The sequence below is a fragment of the Sinohyriopsis cumingii genome, chromosome 2 (assembly GCF_028554795.1).
Source record: "Sinohyriopsis cumingii isolate HCF-2022 chromosome 2, ASM2855479v2, whole genome shotgun sequence".
Taxonomy (NCBI): Eukaryota; Metazoa; Mollusca; class Bivalvia; order Unionida; family Unionidae; genus Sinohyriopsis; species Sinohyriopsis cumingii.
Window position 1 is genome coordinate 169234779 of NC_142962.1, and position 23184 is coordinate 169257962.

Genomic DNA, 23184 nt, shown 5'->3' on the forward strand with positions numbered 1-23184 from the left:
CTTTATCAGATGTTCGCATCTGTTTTAAGTCTGATAGCAAAAGTATTATCCATGTGCAGGATGGAACCTTTCATGGATATATAAAATAGTGGTCATAGTTAATTCCAATGAATAAACAGAATATTGATTAATTACATTAAGCTCCTATATATGTGCATACGTAAACCTGATGTAAAGACGAAAGCCGCAATTTTAATACTTCTTTTACCGCATTTTCTTTTGGGGGGGGGGGGCTATTTATATCAGGGCCAAAAACTCCGTCAAATGACGACAGAGAAAATTAATTCATGTGAGACATGCATGAAAAGCTGTACAAAAAATTCTGTTAAAAACCCAACCAAGAAACAAATTTAAATGACGATGATATGAGCTGACTCTTGAAACCGTCTTCTGGTTTAGTAAAGTTCCACGCCACATTTTCTTAACATCAATACGGATAACATGTTGCTGTACGGATAATAAATGCTATTAGGTAATTGTTTAAAAACTCAGTCCATAAATACACTAAATGAGTTTGATAATTAAGAACGATAACAGCAGAACTCCTCTGAATCATTTTTAATAAAACGATGTACACTGGGAATAAACATTATTATGTATGAATAAGTCAAAAGTCATTAGAATGATTAGGGTCAGTGCTCCACCAAACGCTTACTTAGAATACTACCAAGTGAACTTAAATGAGATTATCAGTAGAACGCCTAACACCAGTTTTATTAGAATGTTAACTAACGTCTAAGATCAGAAAACACCTTTGCACATTCTGACATGCACTCATATAAAACACATATCATGAAGAAACCAACAGATGATGATGATGTTGATGACAACGACGACAATGTACAATAACGAGTGAACTGCACGGAAATTCAGTAAATGAATTTGTGTCGGTCTGTCGAACTATCAAAGAATCTTACACCAACCATACCTGAATGATGTTGCATGTTGACAGTCGAATTTATATATATCTGAGAGAGAGAGAGAGAGAGAGATTTCACCACGGGTAACGGACAATAAGCTCATGAATATTGTGGAAAGTGTAAGTGGGTATATTACTGTGCTATATCTAAGTGTATTATGTGCTTGGTTTTTGTCGTTGATTGAGGGTGATGTCTACCTGATTGTTGTCAAAGAAGTAAACAAGTGTGTGTGTGTGTGTGTGTGTGTGTGTGTGTGTGATTTAATTAGCTGTTATTCATTCCTGTTTTATATCAGTGTTTGGGAACGCATGATCAGCGTTGGTAGTTGTGCTCATATAATTGTATATGTATTGTTTATATAGACTATTCATCGGACTTAAAATGTGCTCATTCACCTTTGTACTAAAACACTTCTTTGGGATTATTGAGAACTCATTCAAAGACATGCTGGAATGCATCATTGTGGTACATCAACATTAACGCATTCAAGACTATTGGTACATCAGTAAATTCAAGGCTATTGGTACATAAGTACATTCAAGACTATTGAAATTCATTCAGAACATTCTATACTTTTGGTTTTGTGCTAAGACATTTATAATTATTTGGGATTTAATCCACAATACTATCAGTATCATTTAAATTTTAGCTTTGTAACTTAAAAAAATGAATTATTTGTTGATTTCACTAAACTTCTTGGTTTCGCTTCTTTCTGTTGCCTAGTTAAAGACCTTGAGACGTAATACACATTTCCTGGAATATTACTTCGACGTTTGATCACAGTTAACGATTCAGTGGTTAAACGCTGGTGCATGAGACGTTAATATTGCTTAGAACGCCTGAAACTCATGAAAATTTGAAAATTGGATAAGGAAGAAAATATGAAATATAAAAAATAGAAACCAAACAAAGACATTTTTTAATCCAGTATCATGAACTTTCAAAAATGCAATATCAGATTCTAAAACATAAATATAAAAGTGTCTTCCTGTCTTCCGTTAGTCTGAAAATAACCCGGACCTGAGGAAAGTTTGAGTAAGAACACAAAAGGAGGAAATGGTATGCTGAAGGTCGTATGCAGAACTTTCCAGATCAGGATTTGGGTCTGCAAAGTTTTACATGTGTGAATCATGGAATAGACAGAGGCGAATCTGAGAGCGAGAAAACAGTTAGAGGCGAATCTGAGAGCGAGAAAACAGTTAGAAGTGAATCTGAGAGCGAGAAAACAGTGTGTTCGAAATTAAAAGATGGTGATCTGATTATTTCACTCATTTTGTTTAGGTGGGGGATAAGACGGGGGGAGAGGGAGCTGGGGGAATTGTCGTGATCTTAAATTCGTGAACAATGTTGTAACAGAAACAAAATAAAGTTTGCCACAGTTTGTAGTATGGTTGTTCCGTAATCCTTAAATCAGGGTATGACTGGGGTCCTTCCAGGTATACATATTAGTACCCCTACCTCCTTCGTCCACTTGTTGAGATTAAGATATTTTTATCTAGGGGACAGACGTGAACGAAATTAATATGAAGTTTTGGGGGCCGCCACAGAACAGGGAACACGCGGAAAATCCCCCGATCAAGTCGACCCTGCTGTTAGGGATTTTTTTTGTGTGTGTTGATTTTTGTGGTTCGCCCTCGTCGAAATACTTTTGCATGTCCTACGGATGATAATCAGGAAAGTATGTATGCTTTATCGAGTCAGCAAAATTCATGGTTTGCAAAACCCTGAAAAAATATTTGAATTTTAATGTGTGCCTGGAAAATCATTGAAAGTTGAAAAAGCTTTTACAGAGTTGTTTTTATTTACTTGAAAAGTTCTTGAGTGAGTTGAATAAAGCCTTGAATTTAGTACAGGGAATAAAAAGTGTCTAAAATGAATAAAATATACCACATTTTAAATTCAGACTTTAGATATGTATGGATTTTCCAAAGTAATGAATAAATAAATAGAATGGGATAAAATTGAGTGGACCAAAAAAAATCCACTAGTAGTGTTTTAGTTTGCCCGAGTGGCCGAGTGGTCTAAAACGCTCACCGTTACGGATCATTGCCTATCACCTCTGTCTGCATGGGTTCCAATCTCGGGCTCGGCCAATGTGGATATATGAGAAAGCTTGCCAGTAGCTTCTTGTGGGTCGGTGGTTCTTCCTGGGGTTTTCCTTGGTTCTTCCTCCACCATTTATACTGGCCGCCATGTATAGCCTATCTTGTGCTGAAAAATGGCGTTAAACTCTACAACAGCAACAACTAGATGGGGTAGCATCTCTTTGTTGTAGTTATTTCATTATATATCAATTTATATAGTGAAAAATAATTACCATATGGAGAAGTTCAGTTTCTGTATATAAAAAACTACCTAGTGAAAAACTTTTTAAAAAAGTCTTTCAAAGCAAACTCCCAATATTTTAACACGTGCAAGACGGTCATATACACAACACAATTGGTTATAATCTGTTTCAAATTTCTACCGATTTTGCATCATTACATAAGGGAGAGTCTTAAAAATACGTGTGCGTTTAGATTTTAAATGTAACCTTAATTTTTTTAGTCATATCTCTACGATGTCTGCAGTGTGGCTCTTTATAGTGAAGTCTAGCACTGTGACATCATGCTGCAGACATGCGACATAATAACCCACCCCTTTACATTATCCCGACACCAGGCTGACCAGTTCTAACACTAACCGCTTAATGCTAGTACCAGTTTTATAAGTCTTTGATATGAACAGGCCAGGACTCGAACCTGCGACCACCCGCATCCGAGGCGGACGTTCTAACATTAGACCACCGGAGGGCTCGTTACAAATATAATTTACGATTTCATTTATATATTGATTACTTCATCTTATTCAGTCAATGTTAGTAAAAATGACCAGTTTGCAAAAGCTTGCACAACAACACCAATTAACTGATATATAACAAAAGTCTGACCTTTTATCAATAAAATATACAGACATTTGTGACAACACAAAGAAATTATCTATACGACACTCATGTTATATACTATGCGAAATAACATTATCTTTAAGCTAAATATAGTATGGATTATGAGAAATAACATTATATTCCATGATGTCTCAGATTTTTGTTGTTGTATATCACTGACAAATATCACGTGGTTATACAGACTATTTCACATTTTTCCATTATCACTTAACCCATTTTGCATGTACCTTGAATGGGATTCACACACACACGCACGCATGCACACACACACACACACACACACATAAACAAAGATATACAAACGTTGATGTCGACGTGTGGATTTTATATTTGAAATTTAGTTTGTGATAACAACTAATTCTGCACCTAGTATTTTATTTCCTTTGGGATGATCTGTTTGTTGTACATTGTCCATCCATATATTAAAACAGATTTATTAGCATTACACCTAAACTGCTAAGAGGATTGCCATAAAACCTTACACACATTCTGTCCAAGGTCATTGAGGTCATAATGAAAATGGTGCCACTTCATCATTCAATATGGCTACCATAGTGTCCATACTGGAAATTTTGTTATTGCTGCTTAACCTGACCTGGGGTCATATCAATATAATGAGTTCATTGAAAACACTTCTTTTGATGTCAAATTGGACCCTAGCTAAAATATAGTGTTCAGACATCAAATATGGCTACCACATTGGCCGTCTTTTAAATGTTATACCTACTTGTCCTGAATGATCAGTCATTGGGTATTTACTGAAAGACTCGATATTTTTTTGTTGGTCATGAATGAACGTGGTGTCGATCCGACATCCAATATGACCAGTATTTATTAAAACTTATTTTTGCTACTATAAAAGGTCATGTTGACATGTTCTGTTGGCCAGAATACTTTTTATGATATCTATTTGGACCTAATGTAAATGTTGCTGATATTATATCCAATTTGACCACCATGGCTGCCATGTTGAAAATTGTATTATCTCTGCTCTTGAATAGATGGTCATGACAGTATGGGGATTTCAATAAAATGATGCTGATCTAGATCCAGTATTGCCACCTTGAAAATGTTATTATTGCTACTTCTCCAGAACATAAGGATCATTGACATAGGGTTTCCTCCATAGATGTCTGATGATGTCTAGCTGAACCTAAATGAAAATGGTACTGCTCAGACAGCCAATATGGTTGCCACAGTAGCCATCTTGAAAATCTTATCACAACTGCTCCTGAATTAATGTTTTTTTTAGCAATGGGTTTTCACTTAAAGACTTTTTATGATGTCAGTCTGGTTCCAAATGAAAATTTGAATTCTAATATGGTAGTCACAATGGCGATCATGAAAGTCTTGTTATTGCTACTTCTCTGAGTTGGATGGTAATGTCTACAGTAACCTTTTATGATGTCTAGTTGGTTCTAAATAGAAATGGTGCCAATCTGATGCCCATTATGACTATCATGGTAGCCATCTTGAAAATATTGTTATTGTTAATCCAAAATGGAACGTCATATCTACATGGGGTTTCCAGCAAAGGTAATTTGGTCCTAAAGGAAAATGATATGTATCTGATGTTCACTTTGTCCATCAAAGCATCTACTTTCATATCTTGATTTTGCTGAAGAAAAACAGAGATAGTTTCACCACTAAGCAGTTAAAAGGAATGGTATGATCTGGAATTGCTGGATATTTTTCAGCCAGAAGACCACCAGTCCCTTTAAAGGAATTTTTTTTCTCACAATATCTCTGCTGTTTAAAAATGTTGCCAGATGAATTACAGTAAAGTACTATGATAAGACCAAGGGACGAGTCTAATAACTTAGGGATGTGATAGAATAGCAAGTAGCAGCATGCACATTATAATAGCTATACGCTACTCAGCAAGTCTAATGTGTATATATAAAGAAAATGTTGAAATTTCGAATTGTTTTTTTATTAAATGGCATCATTTCAGTTATTGCAAACCTTGTACACATAAGTTGGATTCTGTATCTGAATGATGCTAATGCATTTGAAATTTAATTCCCATCAAAGTCAGTAAAGAAGGAAACCAAGCTGATTTAAGAAAAGAATGTTTTCCTTTTGTTTACAGAAAGCAGCAAGTTCTGTTACAGAGACTGTTGGGGATTTGACCTTTGAATGTCCTGAAGGTGAGTACTTAAATTATTGACTACCATACTGTGTGAATCTTAGTGGAATAGTTACATAAATATAGATTAAAGTATTAATTCCCAAATCTATTTATAGTCTGGATAGCCATATCTTATCCTGTAAAGTGACTCAATTGGATAGATGACACCATCATGGGTTAGGCTACACTATAAATCAGGTAACCATTCACAGATGGATGACTCAAATGCCTTTTAGGTGAAGTACCTAGCTCAGAGGCATTTAAATTCAGACTCATTGACTTAATGATCTCCATTCTGTGGTGCCAACTACATTATCTGATGACCATGCTACACTGACTCTAACTGAGGAGTGGGTGTGTGTGTTGGCTTGTTTATGTAGCTTTAACAATTTTCCAGTCATATCACTATTATGTCAGCAGTGTGGCAGTTTATAGTGATGTCTAGCACTGAGGCACTGAGGCATCATGCTGCAGACATGTAGCATGATGCCCCATCCTGACACATTATCCTGACACCAGGCTGACCAGTCCTAATAGTGACCTCTTAATGCTGAGCGCCATGTGAGTCAGCTGTTAGTACCATTTTTATAAGTCTTTGGTATGACTTGGCCAGGGCTCGAATCTGTGACCTCTGTATGAGGTGGAAGCTCTAACCACTAGGCCACCGGAGTGGTCTCTCTAACTGAGGAGTAATTTCAGTTCTTTATCTTACTCTACTGGTATTGGAAAAGGTGCCAACTACATTATTTGACCACACTGACTCTCCTGAGGAGCAATTTGAGTTCTGTAATCTACAGCACTGATCCTGGAAAAGAAGACACTGGAGCATTGATATTATGTTCCACAATTATCTAGGAGACATCGTTGCCCAAAGATTGGTCAAAGAGTGGGGAAAATGGAAATCCCAATGATGCTTATATATATATATATATATATATATATATATATATATATATATATATATATATATATATATATATATATATATATATATATATATATATATATATATATAAACAGACACACACACCTGGCTAAATACTTTGCATTTGGCTGTTGGGTAGTTCTTGTTTGGAAGTTTTCATTTTCATTATGAAGCCAAGGGATACCTAATTACAGATAAAACCCGTTATAACATAATTCATTATGACATGATTCCACTTATAATGCCATGGCAGCATGGCTCCCATTTTTTAATTTAAGGGAACCTCTCATCATAAATACATGCTCTCAGATAAGCCAGTTATTCATATCCCTAGCAGAGTTTTAATTCCAGCACTGTGTTTAATGTTGCTGTAGCTTCAACATGTGCTGTTTCCACCATATTGGCATGTATATAGTTCAAAACTGAAGTATATTTGATGTCTGATGAAATCTGGTGAACAAAACAAATGATATATGATCAAGAGGTTAGTTAAAACTGATGACATTGAAATTTAAATTCACATTTTCTATGGAGAAGTTTTACGAGAAACTTGTTAATGCAATCCCCATTATATCATGATGTTATTCTTTGGACCCTGAGCATCGCGTTATAATGGATTTTATCTGTATGTTGTTAGATCTTTAGGGTTACATGCCATTGTAAAGTTGTATCAAACTTGATGTCACAAATAAATAAATTACATTTTTGTGATGGTCATATGTGATTAAATAAATCATATATTTTATGTGACCCATTGACAGAAAAAGTAAATAACATGAATTTTTATATTATTTAAATACAAACAAGAATAAACATTTGCAATGTAACAATTGAAACAAGAGGTAGTCATTTTACAGCTAAGACAGACAATTACATTGCAGATTAAACATAATTTAAATCTGCATTACATTATAAAACTGAAAATTGAGGTAATGGCATGATATGATTTTGTAACTTGTCTTATGAAAAGTGGTAAAAATATTTGAACAAAAGTACACCAGATTTGAGGAAACAAACAAGGGATCCAAGTGAAGACTTGAAATGGTGTGCAGACAATATTGCATTTAAATAAGGTTCATGTATTCTAGGTACATTGTCATGAATTTCTATTCAAATGTCAACAAACTGGTAACAAGGTCTCATTGAAGCAACTATACTTACCCAGACCATAATTAACTTGTGGGGTGGCAAAACATAGTGTAGAGATCATGTGCCATCATTGTCCCTTGTTTGGTTGGGGTGGGAAAGCAAAGTGTACAGATCATGTGCCATCATTATCCATTGTCTTGTGGGGTGGCAAAACATAGTGTAGAGATAATGTGCCATCACTGTCCATTCTTTTGTGGGGTGGCAAAACAAAGTGTAGAGATCATGTGCCATCACTGTCCATTATCTTGTGTGGTGGCAAAGCAAAGTATATGTGCCATCACTATCCATTGTCTTGTGGGGTGGAAAAGCAAAGTATAGAGATCATGTGCCATCATTATCGATTGTCTTGTGGGGTGGCAAAACATAGTATAGAGATCATGTGCCACCACTGCCCATTGTATTGTGGGTTGGCAAAAACTAAGTGTAGAGATCTTGTGCCATCACCATCCATTGTATTGTGGGGTGGCAAAAACAGAGTGTAGAGATCTTGTGCCATCACCATCCATTGTATTGTGGGTTGGCAAAAACTAAGTGTAGAGATCTTGTGCCATCACCATCCATTGTATTGTGGGGTGGCAAAAACAGAGTGTAGAGATCTTGTGCCATCACCATCCATTGTATTGTGGGGTGGCAAAAACAGAGTGTAGAGATCTTGTGCCATCACCATCCATTGTATTGTGGGGTGGCAAAAACAGAGTGTAGAGATCTTGTGCCATCACCATCCATTGTATTGTGGGGTGGCAAAAACTAAGTGTAGAGATCTTGTGCCATCACCATCCATTGTATTGTGGGGTGGCAAAAACAGAGTGTAGAGATCTTGTGCCATCACCATCCATTGTATTGTGGGTTGGCAAAACCTAAGTGTAGAGATCTTGTACCATCACCATCCATTGTATTGTGGGGTGGCAAAAACAGAGTGTAGAGATCTTGTGCCATCACCATCCATTGTATTGTGGGGTGGCAAAAACAGAGTGTAGAGATCTTGTGCCATCACCATCCATTGTATTGTGGGGTGGCAAAAACAGAGTGTAGAGATCTTGTGCCATCACCATCCATTGTATTGTGGGGTGGCAAAAACAGAGTGTAAAGATCTTGTGCCATCACTGTCCATTGTGTTGTTGGGTGGGAAAGCAAAGTGTAGAGATCATGTGCTGTCATTATCGATTGTCTTGTGGGGTGGCAAAACATAGTGTAGAGATCATGTGCCATCACTGTCCATTCTCTTGTGGGGTGGCAAAACAAAATATAGAAATCATGTACCATCACTGTCCATTGTCTTGCTGGGTGCTAAAGCAAAGTATATAGGCCACCACTGTCCATTGTCTTGTGGGATTGGCAAAACGTAGTGTAGAGATCATGTTCCATCATTGTCCATTATTTTGTAGGGTGGCAAAGCAAAGTGTACAGAACATGTGCTATCAGTGTCCATTGTCTTGTGGGGTGGCAAAGCAAAGTGTCCATTGTTTCATGAGGTTGCAAAACATGATATAAAGATCATGTGCCATTACTGTCCATTGTCTCATTGGGTGCAAAACATAGTGCAAAGATCACGTGCCATCACTGTCCTTTGTCTCATGGGTTGGCAAAACAGTGTATAAATCATGTGCCATCATTGTACATTGTCTTGTTTGGTGGAAAAGCAAAGGGTATGTACCATCACTATCCTTTGTCTTGTGGAGTTGCAAGACATAGTGTAGAGATCATGTGCAATCACTGTCCATTGTCTTGTGGGTTTGCAAGACATAGTGTTGAGATCATGTGCCATCACTGTCCATTGTCTTGTGGGTTTGCAAAACGTTAGTGTAGAGATCATGTGCCAGCACTGTCCATTGTCTTGTAGGGTGCAAAAAAAGTGTATATACCATCACTCTCCGTTGTCTTGATGGGTGGGAAAGCAAAGTGTATATGCCATCACTGTCCATTGTCTTATGAGATTGGAAAGTGAAGTGTAAGTGCCATCATAGTCCATTGTCTCCTGGGGTGCCAAACCAAAGTATAGAGATCATGTGCTATCACTGGCCATTGTCTGGTTGGGTGGGAGAGTATAGTTGGAGATCAATGGCCTTTGTCTTGATGGGTGGGAGAGTATAGTTGGAGATCAATGGCCTTTGTCTTGATGGGTGGGAGAGTATAGTTGGAGATCAATGGCCTTTATTTTGTTGGGTGAGAGAGCATAGTGTAGAAATTTTGTACCATCACTGCCCATTGTCTTTTGCTGCTTCAAGACAGATTTATTCCTAACCTAAAATGTGGTCCAGTTACAAAGGTATAGTAGACTCAGTAAAAATAAAAAGATTTATAAATTCATATGTAATGATAGCAACTGAAAAAGTGCAAAGTTAGCAGGATATATGTATGTGTGTAACCACATGAATTGGGAAACAAAAACAAATCAAGTTTGTTACCAAAATTGAAAAGATAGAAAAAAGAAGAAATATTAGGAACTGTACAGATGATTTTGACAAAATGTACACAGATGCACAGTAGGTTCAATGTTCATACTGAATATCTAGCCCCAAGGAAAGTGTCTGTAATTTCTCATGCAGCATTCCATATCATAGTCAGGGGTCCAAATTTACAGCAGCAGCATGTAGAAGGGAAGACAAATCAAGTTCTTTGTGAATACTCCAAAATGATTGAAAGAGAGTATTATTACTTCCCTAAAAAAATGGGTGACTATTGAATACATATATAAGTGATGCATACTTTTTTACAATTAATGTAAAGTATTCTTATTTTATTCAATCAGGTGTTTTCACATTTAGGCATGTAAATGCAACAGATTAATTAAAGTAATAAAAATGAAACATTTATATATAACCTGTTGGCATAGACAGACAGATTCATATGGATAAGGGTTTAAAGAGGCTGGAAACTTAAAAGAATATTAAATGTTAGTGACAAGGTAACTCACCAGATGGACATGTAAGATGTCTACCCTGATATTTATGTTTGGGACATGTAAGATACCTACCCTGATATTTATGTTTGGAACATGTGAGATGCCTACCCTGATATTTATGTTTGGGACATGTAAGATGCCTACCCTGATATTTATGTTTGGGACATGTAAGATACCTACCCTGATATTTATGTTTGGGACATGTAAGATGCCTACCCTGATATTTATGTTTGGGACATGTAAGATGCCTACCCTAATATTTATGTTTGGGACATCTTACATTGAAGGACTGGTGGTGGTTTATGGCTGGGTGTGGAGCTATTTGGATGTGTGTAACACAGTACTTCTCATTGGGCCAATGTGTATAGACAAAATTTGTAATAGGAGGACCATTGAAACTAATTTCTCAGTTCTATATGCAGAGGAATGTTGACACATATCCATCCATTCATTTGTATCATTGTGGTAAAATATACTGGATTTATATGTTCAGAATATCAGTTGCAGAACTGGTTCTATACATTTAATAAATATAATGTTGTTACACCTAGTTTACAATTTAGGGACAGTGTGTCTTGTCATTTAAATCCACAGCACCAATGAGTGTAAATAATGCAATTTTCATACCAAAAGAAATTGGTTTTTCACAAATTAAACAAGCCAAACTGGATGATATAGGTTAATTTCAGTAGGTAGACCAACATTTTACATATTAGTTGTGAATCAGTTTTGGAAGGAATAGAGATTTAATTAGAACATACACTGCTGACAGATATTTGTTATGATCCAAAATTTGATATTTGCAGGATGGGTTGCTGCCAAGGGAGTATGTTACCTTACAGTGGAGACTTCAATGACCTGGAATGATTCCAGGATAAGCTGTATGAAGTAAGGCTTTTGATGTGAAAATTGTATTTATGTATATTTATTTGTATTGTGTGATTGACCTTTGTTGATAACTGAGGGTAAGAGTTCGGGCCTACCTGATTAGTGTCATTGTTTCATAAACATGTTTACTTTGATTTGAGTTCAGGATACTTGACTTTCCCCCTGGAAAAACATGGTCTACTTGATCTTTGCCAGGCAGTTTGCTAATGTTTAAGAAAAAATAGACCTGACCTAGTTTAAGAATTTGATGGAAACTTCCATTGAGTGGTCGGGGAACAGTCTGTGTATAAAGTTATTTACTTTAGAATTATTTAATCCTGTCTTACCATCTGTAGTGGAATGAGTCTTTTAAGTGTGTTCAGAGGATTTACTTATTTAAATTATTCATTGGAATTACAAAGTGTTCATTGACTTTTTGGACTAGATCATTTTGGGGTTTTTGTGAATTCATTTAAAGACATTCTAAATTATATTATTGTGACACATCACGAGAGCTGGCATATCTGCACATTCCAGACTATTGGGACATTAGCACATTCAGTATTGGAATTCATTCAAGACACCAATGGAATTTATTTAGCACACTTTATACATTTGTACCTGTGACAGAACTCTTAGGACTGTTTGGGGTTTAGTTCACAATACTGTAAGTTCCTCTTAAATTTTCATTTTGTATTCTTGGGAAATAAATTATTTGTTGAATTTTACTAAACTTTTTTGTTTCACTCTTTTCTCTCACTTAGTTTAAGACCATAGCGTTGTAGGTTAATGACTGGCTGTAATTAAGTTAAATTATTTAAGGCATATTTTTTCAGTAAGAATTTTTTTTTAAATAGGAGTACAAAATATAGGCATAAACCAATAATGCTAATGTAATGACCAGTGTTTGAGAAGGCTACTTTGAACAACAAAATAGTATCTCTTCATGCCAAATTCAGTGGACCATTTCCAAGATTTATTGGCCTTAAGGTAAAACAATAGACTATTCACAATTTAAGAAGCTAATGTTATATCATGCCAAGGAAATGGGACCAACAGAAAAATGTCAATGATAATTTAGGACAAAATCAATCATTACTCTGTGAGTCATTTAGTTTATTTTAAACAGAACAAGAAACTTTACAAAACTAATTTTTTATATATATATTTAGTTCAAACATTTCAATTCTGTAATAGAAATGTTTGATTTCAAATTTCATATTTTATAGTTTAGATTATTTTGATTTATGCTTGTCATGGTTAAATAGGTAAAATGAAATAATAAACACTTCATAAAGAAAAAAGTGATATAACATTGGACTAACATGACACAACTTTAAGAAGTCACTGGTTGTCCTGTATAGGATGGGTATATGGAGGCTTGAAGTAATTGTCTCCCTTGAAACACATGTCTGAAGCAGTGTTTTTTTAAATAAGGTATTATACTGGATGGGGTTTAAATGTGCTGTTTGGAATGTATACTTTTAAAATTATTTTTGTAGACATTTATTGTATAATCACATTATGCTAATGAAATTCATGTTAAGGCTATAAACACCATGTACTGTTTAAATGTGAAGAGTATTTCTATGTTCTATAATTACCATAATTTTCCTTGAAATGCACAAGTGGCCTATAGCGTGTGGCCTTCACTGAAATGCACAAATGGCCCATAACATGTGGCCTTCACTAAAATACACAAATGGCCCATAACATGTGGCCTTCACTGAAATACACAAATGGCCCATAGCATATGGCCTTCCTGATCATTAAGTGAAATCTATAATCAGTTAAATATTGGACTAAACGTTTTGTGTGATTTAAAAATTGGGTGCTGTGAATGGCATTTAACTGACTTTATGCTTCCATATTTTCAGATGGTTCATCTTGTTGATGAAGACAGTTATTGAATGCTCTAAAGTCTGCTCATTTTGAAATATTTTCAGTGACTGGTAATGTTGTGTAAGATTTGTGAACATTTTCAGCATTGTAAATTGTACCATGTTGTAAATTGTAACATATTACAAATTATCTATAATGTAAATTGTACCATATGCCCTTATTCAATCATGGGCACTTAGGGAAATAATGATTGCTTATGTTGTTTTGGGAAAGGTTGAAGTAGATCACTGAATGCATTGGATTTTAATGAAGAGTGGTGGTCTTGAAGGGGTCCTGGAGTTCTGGGTTGTTAAGTGTTTTACAGGATTGAAAATTAGGATCATACACAAGTGTTTCTATGTATCCATTGGTTGAGTTAACCCTCTCTTCCATAAGGTAGGAATCCCAGCTTCTCAAATTTGTCAATGTTACGTAAAGTTACTCCTTCTGGTGGTATCATATTCAAGATATTATTAGTATGTGAGAGTACTCCTTCTGGTGGTATCATATTCAAGATATTATTACTATGTGAGAGTATTCCTTCTGGTGGTATCATATTCAAGATATTATTACTATGTGAGAGTACTCCTTCTGGTGGTATAACATTCAAGATATTATTACTATGTGAGAGTATTCCTTCTGGTGGTATCATATTCAAGATATTATTACTATGTGAGAGTATTCCTTCTGGTGGTATCATATTCAAGATATTATTACTATGTGAGAGTACTCCTTCTGGTGGTACCATATTCAAGATATTATTACTATGTGAGAGTATTCCTTCTGGTGGTATCATATTCAAGATATTATTAGTATGTGAGAGTATTCCTTCTGGTGGTACCATATTCAAGATATTATTACTATGGGAGAGTACTCCTTCTGTTGGTATCATATTCAAGATATTATTACTATGTGAGAGTATTCCTTCTGGTGGTATCATATCCAAGATATTATTACTATGGGAGAGTACTCCTTCTGGTGGTATCATATTCAAGATATTATTACTATGTGAGAGTACTCCTTCTGGTGGTATCATATTCAAGATATTATTACTATGTGATAGTACTCCTTCTGATGGTATCAATATATTATTACTATGTGAAAGTACTTCTTCTGGTGGTATCATATTCAAGTTATTATTACTATGTGAGAGTATTCCTTCTGGTGGTATCATATTCAAGATATTACTATGTGAGAGTACTCCTTCTGGTGGTACCATATTCAAGATATTATTACTATGTGAGAGTATTCCTTCTGGTGGTATCATATCCAAGATATTATTACTATGGGAGAGTACTCCTTCTGGTGGTATCATATTCAAGATATTATTACTATGTGAGAGTACTCCTTCTGGTGGTATCATATTCAAGATATTATTACTATGTGATAGTACTCCTTCTGATGGTATCAATATATTATTACTATGTGAAAGTACTTCTTCTGGTGGTATAATATTCAAGTTATTATTACTATGTGAGAGTATTCCTTCTGGTGGTATCATATTCAAGATATTACTATGTGAGAGTACTCCTTCTGGTGGTACCATATTCAAGATATTATTACTATGTGAGAGTATTCCTTCTGGTGGTATCATATTCAAGATATTATTACTATGGGAGAGTACTCCTTCTGGTGGTATCATATTCAAGATATTATTACTATGTGAGAGTACTCCTTCTGGTGGTATCATATTCAATATATTATTACTATGTGAGAGTACTCCTTCTGGTGGTATCATATTCAAGATATTATTACTATGTGATAGTACTCCTTCTGATGGTATCAATATATTATTACTATGTGAAAGTACTCCTTCTGGTGGTATCATATTCAAGATATTATTACTATGTGAGAGTACTCCTTCTGGTGGTATAATATTCAAGATATTATTACTATGTGAGAGTACTCCATCTGGTGGTATCATATTCAAGATATTATTACTATGTGAGAGTACTCCTTCTGGTGGTATCATATTCAAGATATTATTAGTATGTGAGAGTACTCCTTCTGGTGGTATCATATTCAAGATATTATTACTATGTGAGAGTACTCCTTCTGGTGGTATCATATTCAAGATATTATTACTATGTGATAATACTCCTTCTGATGGTATCAATATATTATTACTATGTGAGAGTACTCCTTCTGGTGGTATCATATTCAAGATATTATTACTATGTGAGAGTACTCCTTCTGGTGGTATAATATTCAAGATATTATTACTATGTGAGAGTACTCCTTCTGGTGGTATCATATTCAAGATATTATTACTATGTGATAATACTCCTTCTGATGGTATCAATATATTATTACTATGTGAAGGTACTCCTTCTGGTGGTATCTTACTCAAGATATTATTAGTATGTGAGAGTATCCCTTCTGGTGGTATATTCAAGATATTATTACTATGTGAGAGAGGTTGTTGAAATGTTGTCTTGGAGACATCACATAATATATTCCATTCTAGTGAAAGCAGTGAGACTTTTTATATTCAGGTTCTTTTAATTTATCTGTTTTTTATGATGCCTCTATTTCAGTGCCAGTGGTAGTGAACTTGTTCAGGCCAATGATGTTCAGTATGCAGAGATCATAAGGCCCAATGCTCCAACCAGTCATCCGGATCATCTGTTCTGGATAGGTATGTTGGTTGATAGCAAACTTTCTTTTTTTCTTAGCAAATAAGACGGTCATACCACAGCAAATTTATCTGGCCCAGTAAAATCACTACTGTATCTTAGAGAGGGAAGGTGAGCTATTCAAAAGGAAATTTAAAATGATTACTTGGGGCATCAACCAAAGCTCATTGATGGTCTTAAAGTTATGTCTATGTGGTCTGTCTTGACCATGATATCTCTAAACAGTTCATATTTTCCTTTGACACTGATATATTTCAAAATTTATGTCATGGTCTTCTCCATGATAGCAACATTAAACCAGAATAAAGCTGAGCATTACAGATTAAATTCTCTTTAATGTTCCTCATTTTTTGAGATGGATAAAACTCCATAATATAGAATTTCTCATCCATTACAGTTACATTTTCATTATATTATATGAAGTAGAAGAGAGCTTTTGGTAGCATGCCTATGAAGTAGAAGAGAACTTTTGTAGCATGCCTATGAAGTAGAAGAGAGCTTTTGTAGCATGCCTATAAAGTAGAAGAGAGCTCTTTGTAGCATGCCTATGAAGTAGAAGAGAGCTCGTTTTAGCATGCCCATGAGGTAGAAGAGAGCTCTTTGTAGCATGCCTATAAAGTAGTAGAGAACTTTTGTAGCATGCCTATAAAGTAGAAGAGAGCTTTTGTAGCATGCCTATGAAGTAGAAGAGAGCTTTTGTAGCATGCCTATGAAGTAGAAGAGAGCTTTTGTAGCATGCCTATAAAGTAGAAGAGAGCTCTTTGTAGCATGCCTATGAAGTAGAAGAGAGCTCGTTTTAGCATACCCATGAAGTAGAAGAGAGCTCTTTGTAGCATGCCTATAAAGTAGATGAGAGCTTGTTTTAGCATGCCCATGAGGTAGAAGAGAGCTCTTTGTAGCATGCCTATAAAGTAGTAGAGAACTTTTGTAGCATGCCTTTAAAGTAGAAGAGAGCTTTTGTAGCATGCCTATGAAGTAGAAGAGAGCTTTTGTAGCATGCCTATGAAGTAGAAGAGAGCTCGTTTTAGCATGCCCATGAGGTAGAAGAGAGCTCTTTGTAGCATGCCTATAAAGTAGTAGAGAACTTTTGTAGCATGCCTATAAAGTAGAAGAGAGCTTTTGTAGCATGCCTATAAAGTAGAAGAGAGCTCTTTGTAGCATGCCTATGAAGTAGAAGAGAGCTCATTTTAGCATACCCATGAAGTAGAAGAGAGCTCTTTGTAGCATGCCTATAAAGTAGATGAGAGCTTGTTTTAGCATGCCCATGAGGTAGAAGAGAGCTCTTTGTAGCATGCCTATAAAGTAGTAGAGAACTTTTGTAGCATGCCTTTAAAGTAGAAGAGAGCTTTTGTAGCATGCCTATGAAGTAGAAGAGAGCTTTTGTAGCATGCCTATGAAGTAGAAGAGAGCTCGTTTTAGCATGCCCATGAGGTAGAAGAGAGCTCTTTGTAGCATGCCTATGAAGTAGAAGAGAGCTTTTGTAGCATGCCTATGAAGTAGAAGAGAGCTTTTGTAGCATGCCTATGAAGTAGAAGAGAGCTCTTTGTAGCATGCCTATGAAGTAGAAGAGAGCTCGTTTTAGCATACCCATGAAGTAGAAGAGAGCTCTTTGTAGCATGCCTATAAAGTAGATGAGAGCTTGTTTTAGCATGCCCATGAGGTAGAAGAGAGCTCTTTGTAGCATGCCTATAAAGTAGTAGAGAACTTTTGTAGCATGCCTATAAAGTAGAAGAGAGCTTTTGTAGCATGCCTATGAAGTAGAAGTGAGCTTTTGTAGCATGCCTATGAAGTAGAAGAGAGCTCGTTTTAGCATGCCCATGAGGTAGAAGAGAACTCTTTGTAGCATGCCTATGAAGTAGAAGAGAGCTTTTGTAGCATGCCTATAAAGTAGAAGAGAGCTTTTGTAGCATGCCTATGAAGTAGAAGAGAGCTCTTTGTAGCATGCCTATGAAGTAGAAGAGAGCTCGTTTTAGCATGCCCATGAAGTAGAAGAGAGCTCTTTGTAGCATGCCTATGAAGTAGAAGAGAGCTTTTGTAGCATGCCTATAAAGTAGAAGAGAGCTTTTGTAGCATGCCTATGAAGTAGAAGAGAGTTTTTGTAGCATGCCTATAAAGTAGAAGAGAGCTTTTGTAGCATGCCTTTAAAGTAGAAGAGAGCTTTTTTAGCATGCCTATGAAGTAGAAGAGAGTTTTTGTAGCATGCCTATAAAGTAGAAGAGAGCTCTTTGTAGCATGCCTATGAAGTAGAAGAGAGCTCGTTTTAGCATGCCCATGAAGTAGAAGAGAGCTCTTTGTAGCATGCCTATGAAGCAGAAGAGAGCTTTTGTAGCATGCCTATAAAGTAGAAGAGAGCTTTTGTAGCATGCCTATGAAGTAGAAGAGAGTTTTTGTAGCATGCCTATAAAGTAGAAGAGAGCTCTTTGTAGCATGCCTATGAAGTAGAAGAGAGCTCGTTTTAGCATGCCCATGAAGTAGAAGAGAGCTCTTTGTAGCATGCCTATGAAGTAGAAGAGAGCTTTTGTAGCATGCCTATGAAGTAGAAGAGAGCTCGTTTTAGCATGCCCATGAGGTAGAAGAGAGCTCTTTGTAGCATGCCTATGAAGTAGAAGAGAGCTTTTGTAGCATGCCTATAAAGTAGAAGAGAGCTTTTGTAGCATGCCTATGAAGTAGAAGAGAGCTCTTTGTAGCATGCCTATGAAGTAGAAGAGAGCTCGTTTTAGCATGCCCATGAAGTAGAAGAGAGCTCTTTGTAGCATGCCTATGAAGTAGAAGAGAGCTTTTGTAGCATGCCTATAAAGTAGAAGAGAGCTTTTGTAGCATGCCTATGAAGTAGAAGAGAGCTTTTGTAGCATGCCTATAAAGTAGAAGAGAGCTTTTGTAGCATGCCTTTAAAGTAGAAGAGAGCTTTTGTAGCATGCCTATAAAGTAGAAGAGAGTTTTTGTAGCATGCCTATAAAGTAGAAGAGAGCTCTTTGTAGCATGCCTATGAAGTAGAAGAGAGCTCGTTTTAGCATGCCCATGAAGTAGAAGAGAGCTCTTTGTAGCATGCCTATGAAGTAGAAGAGAGCTTTTGTAGCATGCCTATGAAGTAGAAGAGAGCTTTTGTAGCATGCCTATAAAGTAGAAGAGAGCTTTTGTAGCATGCCTTTAAAGTAGAAGAGAGTTTTTGTAGCATGCCTATAAAGTAGAAGAGAGTTTTTGTAGCATGCCTATAAAGTAGAAGAGAGCTCTTTGTAGCATGCCTATGAAGTAGAAGAGAGCTTGTTTTAGCATGCCCATGAAGTAGAAGAGAGCTCTTTGTAGCATGCCTATGAAGTAGAAGAGAGCTTTTGTAGCATGCCTATAAAGTAGAAGAGAGCTTTTGTAGCATGCCTATGAAGTAGAAGAGAGTTTTTGTAGCATGCCTATAAAGTAGAAGAGAGCTCTTTGTAGCATGCCTATGAAGTAGAAGAGAGCTCGTTTTAGCATGCCCATGAAGTAGAAGAGAGCTCTTTGTAGCATGCCTATGAAGTAGAAGAGAGCTTTTGTAGCATGCCTATAAAGTAGAAGAGAGCTTTTGTAGCATGCCTATGAAGTATAAGAGAGTTTTTGTAGCATGCCTATAAAGTAGAAGAGAGCTTTTGTAGCATGCCTATAAAGTAGAAGAGAGCTTTTGTAGCATGCCTATGAAGTAGAAGAGAGTTTTTGTAGCATGCCTATGAAGTAGAAGACAGCTCTTTGTAGCATGCCTATGAAGTAGATGAGAGCTTGTTTTAGCATGCCCATGAAATAGAAGAGAGCTCTTTGTAGCATGCCTATGAAGTAGATGAGAGCTTGTTTTAGCATGCCCATGAGGTAGAAGAAAGCTTTTGTAGCAATGTGCATGTAATATTAAGCATATCTACAAATGTACAACCTCACTATGTATCAAATATTGTTTATTCCTAGGTTTTAGGCAACAGCTTGGAGTGGGATTCAACCTTCCCTCTGGGTAGGGGGATAACTTTGTACAGTCATGTACATTATATTTACATTCTTGGTTAAGTTTTTGCACAGTGTTTAAGTTCTTTACTTCCTGTAAACATAATGTTATAACTTGAGTCAAGACCAGTCAACTGACTTGAGTCAAGACCAGTCAACCAACTTGAGTCAAGACCAGCCAACCGTCCTGAGTCAAGACCAGTCAATTGACTTGAGTCAAGACCAGTCAACCATCATGAAAATGCTTATTTAATGCAAAAATTTAGTAAAATCCAGGTCATGTCTTGTCCAGGTTGGTTTTGAATCCAGGTCATGTCTTGTCCAGGTTGGTTTTGAATCCAGGTCATGTCTTGTCCAGGTTGGTTTTGAATCCAGGTCATGTCTTGTCCAGGTTGTTTTTAAATCCAGGTTATGTCTTGTCCAGGTTGGTTTTGAATCTAGGTTGTCTTGTCCAGGTTGGTTTTGAATCTAGGTTTCACACTACACATAGCAGAGTTAGTTGGGCAACCAGACTAACTATACTGAGGATGATGCAGAGTTAGTTGGGTAACCAGACTAACTATATTGAGGATGATGCAGAGTTAGTTGGGCAACCAGACTAACTATATTGAGGATGATGCAGAGTTAGTTGGGCAACCAGACTAACTATATTGAGGATGATGCAGATGCTTTAATCTACTTAATATATTATTCATGCATTTAATTTTGAATTCATGTTTCTCCATGTTACAATGGTAGTACACCATATGTCATTATACCTATCTGAAAATTGGTCTAACTTATGGAAACATATCAATGCTGCCTGACTGAGTAGGTCTCTTTTGGGTTGACAGGTCTGGAATTCCTGACATGTTCCAGATTTTGCATTTACTTCTGGGTTTTTCACACCCTTTATACACACTGTTATACCTGGATTCATGAAATTTGATAAGGAGATAAATCATGATAAGTACTACAGCTTCATTAAAAAGCAGGTCACACTGACCCATAGTTCATACTTCATTTTCCTTGTTTACATTTTGTGTTTTCAGTTTATTTTTCTGATTCAGTTTATGCAATTGTCAGACTAGATGATTGTACATAATTTTGTTAGTACCACAGCCTTAGATCATGTCTTTATTGCATGATGTGTCCATATTGTCCTGTTTTAATCATGAAACTCAGTGTGGGTATGTGTATATTGATGGGTGTTACTCATTGCAGGAGTAGGTAATTATGACTGATATTTACATTAAAGTTTTTGTTGTATGTTTGTTTTTCAGGCAATGTTCTTGCTATCTTAAAAATTGATAATGATATGCATCTCTTTTAGAACTTCACCATCACAACTAAAGAACAGTTTTTTTGTATGAAAATGCATACCAACCTACCTAGAATGACAAGGCATGAAAATGCATACCAACCTACCTAGAATGACAAGGCATTAAAATGCATACCAACCTACCTAGAATGACAAGGCATCAAAATGCATACCAACCTACCTAGAATGACAAGGCATGAAAATGCATACCAACCTACCTAGAATGACAAGTCATGAAAATGCATACCAACCTACCTAGAATGGCAAGGCATGAAAATGCATACCAACCTACCTAGAATGGCAAGGCATGAAAATGCATACCAACCTACCTAGAATGGCAAGGCATGAAAATGCATACCAACCTACCTAGAATGGCAAGGCATGAAAATGCATACCAACCTACCTAGAATGACAAGGCATGAAAATGCATACCAACCTACCTAGAATGACAAGGCACGAAAATGTATACCAACCTACCTAGAATGACAAGGCATTAAAATGCATACCAACCTACCTAGAATGACAAGGCATGAAAATGCATATCAACCTACCTAGAATGACAAGGCATGAAAATGCATACCAACCTACCTAGAATGACAAGGCATGAAAATGCATATCAACCTACCTAGAATGACAAGGCATGAAAATGCATACCAACCTACCTAGAATGGCAAGGCATGAAAATGCATACCAACCTACCTAGAATGGCAAGGCATGAAAATGCATACCAACCTACCTAGAATGACAAGGCATGAAAATGCATACCAACCTATCTAGAATGACAAGGCATGAAAATGCATACCAACCTACCTAGAATGACAAGGCATGAAAATGCATACTAACCTACCTAGAATGACAAGGCATGAAAATGCATACCAACCTACCTAGAATGACAAGGCATGAAAATGTATACCAACCTACCTAGAATGACAAGGCATGAAAATGCATACCAACCTACCTAGAATGGCAAGGCATGAAAATGCATACCAACCTACCTAGAATGACAAGGCATGAAAATGCATACCAACCTACCTAGAATGACAAGGCATGAAAATGCATACCAACCTATCTAGAATGACAAGGCATGAAAATGCATACTAACCTACCTAGAATGACAAGGCATTAAAATGCATACCAACCTACCTAGAATGACAAGGCATGAAAATGCATACCAACTTACCTAGAATGACAAGGCATTAAAATGCATACCAACCTACCTAGAATGACAAGGCTTTGTGAGCCAGGGATTCATCTTGATAAGTACAACATCCTTGTTGCATTAAGACGTCTCATATTACAAGCATCAGTGACTTTATTGAAATTTTGAGTTTAAATGTTCCTTATTGTGTACTGTTTTTTGTTCCATGTGAATGAGGACTCATTTGTAGGGATGGGAATGAGATGTGTGGAATGTATATATTTCATGTAAGTGAGGACTCATTTGTTGTGATGGGAATGAGATGTGTGGAATGTATACATTTCATGTGAGTGAGGACTCAATTGTAGTGATGGGAATGAGATGTGTCAAATGTATACATTTCATGTGAGAGAGGACTCATTTGTAGTGAT

General features: G+C 36.3%; 1 protein-coding gene across 1 annotated transcript in view; it reads left to right on the top strand.

Moving 5' to 3' along the window:
* The first annotated feature begins 5364 nt into the window (after nt 1–5364).
* The window catches only part of LOC149806279 (CUB and sushi domain-containing protein 1-like), a 155017-nt gene continuing 137197 nt past the window's right edge, over nt 5365–23184 (top strand). The window contains exons 1-4 of the mRNA XM_089935547.1: nt 5365–5400; nt 5957–6014; nt 11778–11859; nt 16257–16357. Coding sequence (XP_089791673.1) covers nt 5365–5400; nt 5957–6014; nt 11778–11859; nt 16257–16357 — 277 coding nt within the window. The remainder of the gene's footprint in view (nt 5401–5956; nt 6015–11777; nt 11860–16256; nt 16358–23184) is intronic.